Genomic DNA, 7,045 nt, shown 5'->3' with positions numbered 1-7,045 from the left:
AAAGGCCCCAGGAAGAAACAAGGTCCATACTACACCCATACTCATGTAGCAGTAGGTTGTTGCAGCGTGGTTTTCGCCATCCTGCTGGACGGTCGGCATGGTTGAGGGCGGCGGCGGGTGTTTATACGTGGTTGGCGATCGTACGCGAGCACATTGGTGATCGCGCTCGTCGTGGAGGCTTGCGGATATCATCGCGGAGTCAAGCGTACGTGTGGGCATCAACTCGATGTGTCCATGGACCAGTTCCGGTCCTGAGATTTCAAGGGCCCATGGCGAGACTTAAACTAGGGGCTAGTAGTAGTAATAAATAAATAAATAATGTATGTGCAAAATAGTACCATCAAACATTTGAATTGCATAAAAACTTAAGAGAAAATATTATATAAAGCAATCTGTATACATTACCTCAAAAGTTTCGTCTAACAATTTTTGAAGAGCTAGTATGGTAATCAAGGGATCCTCTCTATGATTTGATAAACTCATCTGTTTGTTTCCTCCTCTTCCTTTTCTCAGTGCCGGAAGCCAAAGATATAGTTGAAATATACAGGCGACGGTGAAAAAGGCAGTAATTAACAAGCACAATGAAAATTTAATCCTTCTTCAGTAGTGTTGACAAAAAAAATTGAAGCTAACTATTTCAAGAAAGATGGAAGTAAATGCATCTCTTCATTTTTCACATTCCGACATGCATCATGGAGCACATGGAATTTATTACTTCGTAATATAACAAGTGACAATATCTCATAAGCCATCAGTATGATGGAAGGGACTAATGCTCAATAAATCTCGTAGAAGGTGAACATGGAATACATTTTCTGGCATAAAACGAGTGATTTCTTTTGGTGAGAAAGTAGTGTTTGGGAAAAAAATTACTCGTTGCAATGACAATACATACCACTGATTAGGTACAGAATTATCTGAGCACTGGTGTTAAGTATGGGCCACAGCGAAGGACAAATGACCACAGCTGGATATATTGTTACCAAATCAATTCCATTGTCCTTTGAGAAGTTCCATGCAGCTTGCTGTTACCAAATCAATTCCATTGTCCTTTGAGAACTTCCATGCAGCTTGCTCAGTTAGGGTCTTTGACAGTACGTACCATTCCTGATACAAACAGCGAGTTCACAAAAATTTTAATGTGAAGGTAAGATTGAACAAGTAAACATGACACCATGATACAAACAGTACTTAGAGCTTCATTCGTGAGGGAATAATTATACACATTTTGATACTGAAGTAAAATAACTTAAACATTTAACAAGTGAAGATGGTTTGTTACAAATAAAGAAAATAAAAAGGCAACTTAACAGAACTAACAGTCATAGACAGTAGGCAGGTTCAGAATTCATATTGCTATAGCACTACAGTTATGGTATAAATTAGATAACCCACTTAATTGGGGAGACACATTTCTCATGAAACCCTCACAATTTTGAAGTGCATAGTACTTGTGATAATGGAAGTATCTTTTAGTTATCCATCTGATACAGAGCCTGATAGGCGCAAGCACTTTTTTTCCAGTAGTGGTTACGTCTCCATTCAGGCGTCTCACAGTTAGTCTGTGGCATAGCAAGCAGCAATGTCAGAATCGTACATCATTTCATAGCGGACTGCAAAAATGAAAACAGGAGAAAGATGGCGTTGAATGGCCCCAACTCATGCTCCATCCTATATATCCTGCAACCATGGGGTACAAGTCCAACAGCGACAGATACCAACAAGACTAAGCAAGCTCACCTGACAATGTGGTTGCATGCCCAATCATGTGGACATAGACATCAGTGATCAGTGGTCAAATAACGGTTCGACTGGTTCTAGATATGTTGCATGATAAATCAGTGCAAAAATTATCCTTCCATCAGTTTGAATTATTACCATTTCGTCATAACAAGACATGTACAGAAGCAGGGTCACCTGCACTCTGCAGATAAATGCTATAGCATTGGTATGATATTGACAAATCTCAATGAAATGCACAAAGCCTCTAGCTTGTACAGTGAGTTTGAAGTAAATGGACTATGTGAAATACAAAAGTAAAGTTGCTGCTCATCACCACAAATCAATCATGGATCACAAATAAGGGGTCCATTCGATATAGTGGTTACAATTTCAGAGTCCATAATCCATATGAGAACAATAGAACAGTATTTTTTGGCTCGACTGACAATGGGAAGTTCGGAAGATCAAATGTTATGTCATTCTTCAAAAGACCAAGTTCCAGAATATGCAAGTAGTGCTTAGCCTTATGCTAAAAAGATATATTAGCATCTGCTTGGCAGTTCAGCTTCAAAGCCAGGAGAAGAAGGTTTCTCTAGGTTCTAGATCCAACACTACATACTAACAAACAGATATGGTTCTACTTATTGTTAAACGAGTCTAGTGTTAAACATTTTACATGGCCAGTAAAATATGAAAATTTTCTGCAAACATCTATATAATGATGTGGTACAGTTTACAAATGTAAGGCACTCCAGCGGGTTTGTAGCCATGTGGAAAGCAGTATGCTCCAATCGAAATTGATAGATAGTGACATCTGCAGAAATTTAAGATGAGTCCAAAACGAATGGAAAAATGCACTTAGCTTTTAGTAGTCTAATGACACATCAGTCACCCTAACCTTATCAACTTATCCTGAGGATTCATGAAACAGGTGGGGGTGGGGTGTGACTATCGTTGAAGTTTTTGGTTAAGTGTACATGCTTAAGTAGTTCACTAACCCAACATGCATTAAGCGTACTGGCCCCGCTCCAATGAAGTGTTGTTCAGTAGTTAGGCCTAATGAACTGAGGAAGGAGATGTACAGGTGTGATGTCCTCACGTGTGTGCTAGCTTATACGGTCTTGGTCCTCTACTCCTCTCTGGCTCTCTCCCAAACCTAATCACCTATCCCAGTCACTATTCACTAATTGCTATATATTTTAGGTATAATGATCAGATGATGAGTTACGATATATCTAATTCTCTCTATCTCTATATTGTTTCCAAGTGTAGTGCTTAGCCAAGATGAAGAGTAAAAGAATAATTGATCAGTTTCTTTATTGAGGTTCAGTAGGTATAATAATAGAATTGCTCCACCAAGATGAAGAGTAAAAGAATAGTTAATTTCTTTGTTAAATCAGCTGTTTCAAGCTCCCAAACCTAGTGTTGAATCAATGAACTTCAATCATTTTTCAGTCAGTGCACGCATTATCATTAGCTACTGTCTACAGTAATATTGCTTATGCTAATTCAGAACTTTGTAAAATGAGTTTGTGAGACAAGTGTTACAACAGCAAATTGCTATACGGTAGCACAAAAATTTGCATAAGCTGCAACCATTAGTGAGCACATAAGCATCACCTATAATTCTGCATTCATTTAATTTTGCGCCAATGGACAATGGTATCTGGCCAGGCCACTTCTTTTTGTTGAATGGGTGGGTTTGGGAGGGGATTCTTTTGGGAGAGGCTAACCTACTCTTCTTGCATGGTGGGGAGAATCTAAATGTCAAATAAGACTTTAGTTGTGAGGCAAAAAAATCAAGATTTATTGTTGCTCGTTGCTATATTGTATAAATGTGACAAAAATGAACCCTCCGTAATTTCTCAAGCAAAAAGAAAATGTAGAGGCGACAACAAGGGTAAACTGGAACGTTTTGGGAATGTTTGTCTCAAGTCCTTGTATCTGAGAACAAAATTTTGGTCAGTGTCAAGTACTTGAAAAGCAACGGCAGTAAAAATATTATGTCCAATTTAATTTCCCTTTCATTAAGTGGGACAAGTTTATAGGACAGACGCCCACAATGAAGCAAAAGCAAGTCCTAGTTCAAATGTGCTGACGTAAACCTCTTGGTGCCAAACAATCAAGCTGGAAATGGTAATCTAAATTATGAGTTACAGGTGGAAAAAATTACACTTAATGATATCCACTGACTCTGATGCAAGTATGTTTGACCCTACCTTACAGAAACATCATAAAGGAACAATATCAAATGACAGTGAATGGAGCCATTAGGGTAACAGCTATGAAAATGAAGAAACAATGGGATCAATAACTATGAACAAAGGCTTATTCCGCGCAAATGGAACGTTTAATTTTCTTTGATCTTTGTTAGTTTGAATACATTACATACCTTCTTGTGAAGGAAAGTAATAATGCAAACATGATAATCTGCATAAAGATATTAATATGCTTAGTTTATTTTTATCAAAAAGCAAACTTTCTTCATAAACTCACGATATTATATTGATTTTGTCACATTTCCAAGAAAATACAACTTAGCCGATGGCTAGAAATTGTTTTAGTGATCAGAAGTACAGAATACTCACACTGCTTCCACCAATTGCTAGGGCTACTACAAATGTATATTGCATGCCCAAACAGCGTGTAACTGTGAAATGATCCAATCGCTTCAGACATTTTAAGAACAAAAAGAATTCCTCAACCACGCAAAGGGGTTTTCCTTAATGTATCTAACTTCAAAGCCATCTCTTGTGCCAAACTAATTCTTCCTCCTTCAACAAGAGCTTCCTTCAAATTACTAAACAGCTGACCAGGTGGCCTTATTCCTTTGTCCAACATCTCTTGGAAATATATACAAGCTTCTTCGAGCCTGTTCTCAAAGCATAACCCATTGATCAATGCTGAAAACATATGCATACATGGGAGGACACCTTTCTCCTTCATTTGCTTCCACACCTTTAATGCCATATCAACTCTTTCATTACTGCAGAACATGCCAACCATCATTGTATATGTATTGAGCTGAGGCTCACAGCCGTCCGACCCCATCCTCTGGAATACATCATATGCCTCTTCGAATTTCTGCGATTTTATAAGATGATGAAGAATTATATCATAAGTCCGGGAATTGGGTCCAATTTTACACTTTCTCATCTCATCAACCATCTTGAAAGCATGCTGAAACTTTGAGGCTCTGCAGTAAGCTCCAACAACCGCATTGCATGTAGGCAGCTCCATGGGGAACCCACTTTCCTTATAAAGTTCAAAGTACTTCAAAGCTTCATCCAGTCTCTTCTCAGAACCAAGCCCACTGATAAGCATGCAGTACACATGAGGGCTCGGCATACAACCACTAACTTCCATCTCGTGGAACACCTTGACGGCCTCATCACATTTGCCAGACTTGCAAAAGGCACTGATCAGCATTCCATACGCCACAACATCAGGCCTAACGCCTGCATCCAGCATTTCTTGGTACACTGTTTTGACCATCAACAGATCTTTCTCATGGCCCCAGCCTTCCATGAGGACCGTGTAGGTCTTCAAATCAGGAATGAACCTGCCCTTCCTCTTCATCTCCTTGTAGATGGCGTGTCCCTTCTTCACTTGTTTGGATTTGCTTAATGAATCAATCAACCAATTGTAATCCGATAACTCAGTTTTGAGGCCAAAACTGCTCATCTTCTCGAACGTCTCCACAGCCTCCTTGACCTTCCTCGCCCGGGCATACCTCCGGACAATAAGCTTGAACGTGTCCTTAGAGAGCAAGCACCGGCACCGCATGGTCTCCACCAAGCTCCACACCAGCTTAAACTGCTTGATCTTGCCAAGTGCCTCGATCAGATTGTGGAAGTTCTCGGCCGTGTACCTGAAGCCCTCTTGCCTCTCTGCCCACCTGAAGAAGGCAAGCGCTAGCATGCCGGCATTGCTCAGGTTTTTTAGCACCTCGGCCACAAGCTCTGGCGACACCGCCACCCTAAGCGCATCAAGCGCTGGCGCAATCCCCAGTTCTGGCCGCGTTGACACGACGCGGCAAACCCTCTCGGAAGCCTCTGACATGCCCGCGCCCGCACCTGCGCCCGGACCATCTATGGCAGTGTCACCCGGTACCACTGTGAACCGCGGTGGCTCTGTGCCAGCTTGGTCATCCGCAGAACGCCGAGCCGCGTTGCAGAACCCCAAGGCGTGCGTTCCGCCGAGCACCTGTTGGGCATGGGCAAACGGCGTGCGGCGAGGCAGTGCTGGTGACGCGGGAAGCGGAGGAGGCATTTCGTCGAACACCCTTGGGGCGTCCGTGGAGAGAGCGCTGGGAGCGCCCCTCGCGGAGCTTCTGGGCAGGCGGGAGGCTGGGTGGGCGAGGCGTCGCATCCTCGAATCGAGGTTCTGGGCGCCGCCGGGGTGCGAGCTGCCGGAGCGGGGACGGGGACGGCCGGACGGGAGTCGGAGATCGACGCGGTGCGCCACCGGCCGTGGAGGCGGGGGAGGAGTGGAGGAGTATTGCAGGCAGTGGCTTGCGGAGCGGAGCGGAGTGGCCGAGTGGGCGGCGGCTCTGCACCTCTCGGCGGAGCGCGGAGTCAGAGACCGGGGAGCGGAGGCTGCCGGGCCTGTAGGTGGAAACGTGGAGGCCGGCTGGACTGCAGGAGTGCTGGGCTGAGGCGTTGGGCCTCCAATCCGGTTGAAAAATCGAAGTGCTAAAATTTGCTTTTGGTCAAATTAGTGGGTAGTCCTCGGCCTGGACTAGCCACTGGATCCGGTGGCGCGAATCCTACATATTTTTCAAAGATTTTTTCACCTTTCACTATTTGATTCGTGCAAACAATTATAGCTTCTCAAATTTTAACTTCCTCTCTCCTCAAACATCTCTCGCCCCGCCACCGCCATCGGACCCAACCCCCTGCGGCCACCGCTGCACCGCCTGTGCCCGCGCCGCCGCTCAGCTGCGCACCGCCTCGCCCACCTCCTCCACATGCCACCCCGTGCCACGCGCCGCGACACCACCTGGCTGCCGTGAGGACCGTGACACGGAGAAGGTGGAGCATAGGAGGGGGGCAGAAGGAAGGAATTGAAATGGGCTGGGTTGGGCGCGCGTGCTGGACAAAGGGGGTTCGCGTCGGGCGCAGGAACGAGAGCTGACGTGGATCCTAGCTGGACCGATGTGCTGGCGTCCAGGGGGCAAAAGTGATAAAAATATAAAGATTTTCTCTCTCCCATGTTAATTTTATAGTGCCAAAAATAAAGATGCTATTTTAGAAGATGCTCATCATTACAATGGTATAAAGTTAAATTCCCAAGTACGAGGTGTTCTTGGTCCCCGTCGTTC

The 7,045-nt window shown here is 44.0% G+C and overlaps 1 protein-coding gene across 5 annotated transcripts; it reads right to left on the bottom strand.

Moving 5' to 3' along the window:
• Positions 1-647: 647 nt before the first annotated feature.
• LOC120706775 (pentatricopeptide repeat-containing protein At1g71060, mitochondrial-like) lies at positions 648-6,371 on the bottom strand. Of its 5 annotated transcripts, XM_039991501.1 has the most exons (4): positions 4,311-6,323; positions 1,741-1,924; positions 1,452-1,562; positions 648-1,107 (listed from the first exon to the last, which is right to left on the bottom strand). In XM_039991501.1, exon 1 carries the CDS (start codon positions 6,091-6,093, stop codon positions 4,423-4,425), a length of 1,671 nt encoding a protein of 556 aa, XP_039847435.1. In that variant the 5' UTR covers positions 6,094-6,323; the 3' UTR covers positions 648-1,107; positions 1,452-1,562; positions 1,741-1,924; positions 4,311-4,422. The 5 variants fall into 5 exon arrangements, with proteins under 5 accessions (XP_039847435.1, XP_039847433.1, XP_039847434.1 ...); XM_039991499.1 differs by having other exon boundaries at positions 1,452-1,924; XM_039991500.1 differs by having other exon boundaries at positions 648-1,562.
• Positions 6,372-7,045: the final 674 nt, after the last annotated feature.

Source organism: Panicum virgatum, chromosome 5K, assembly GCF_016808335.1.
Source record: "Panicum virgatum strain AP13 chromosome 5K, P.virgatum_v5, whole genome shotgun sequence".
Taxonomy (NCBI): Eukaryota; Viridiplantae; Streptophyta; class Magnoliopsida; order Poales; family Poaceae; genus Panicum; species Panicum virgatum.
The sequence above is the reverse complement of the archived record's forward strand: the minus strand, read 5'-3'. Positions and strand labels throughout refer to the sequence as shown.

Coding starts and splice junctions, on each gene's coding strand:
- LOC120706775 (XM_039991503.1), bottom strand. CDS start 6,093: ATGCGACGCCTCGCCCACCCAGCCTCCCGCCTGCCCAGAAGCTCCGCG.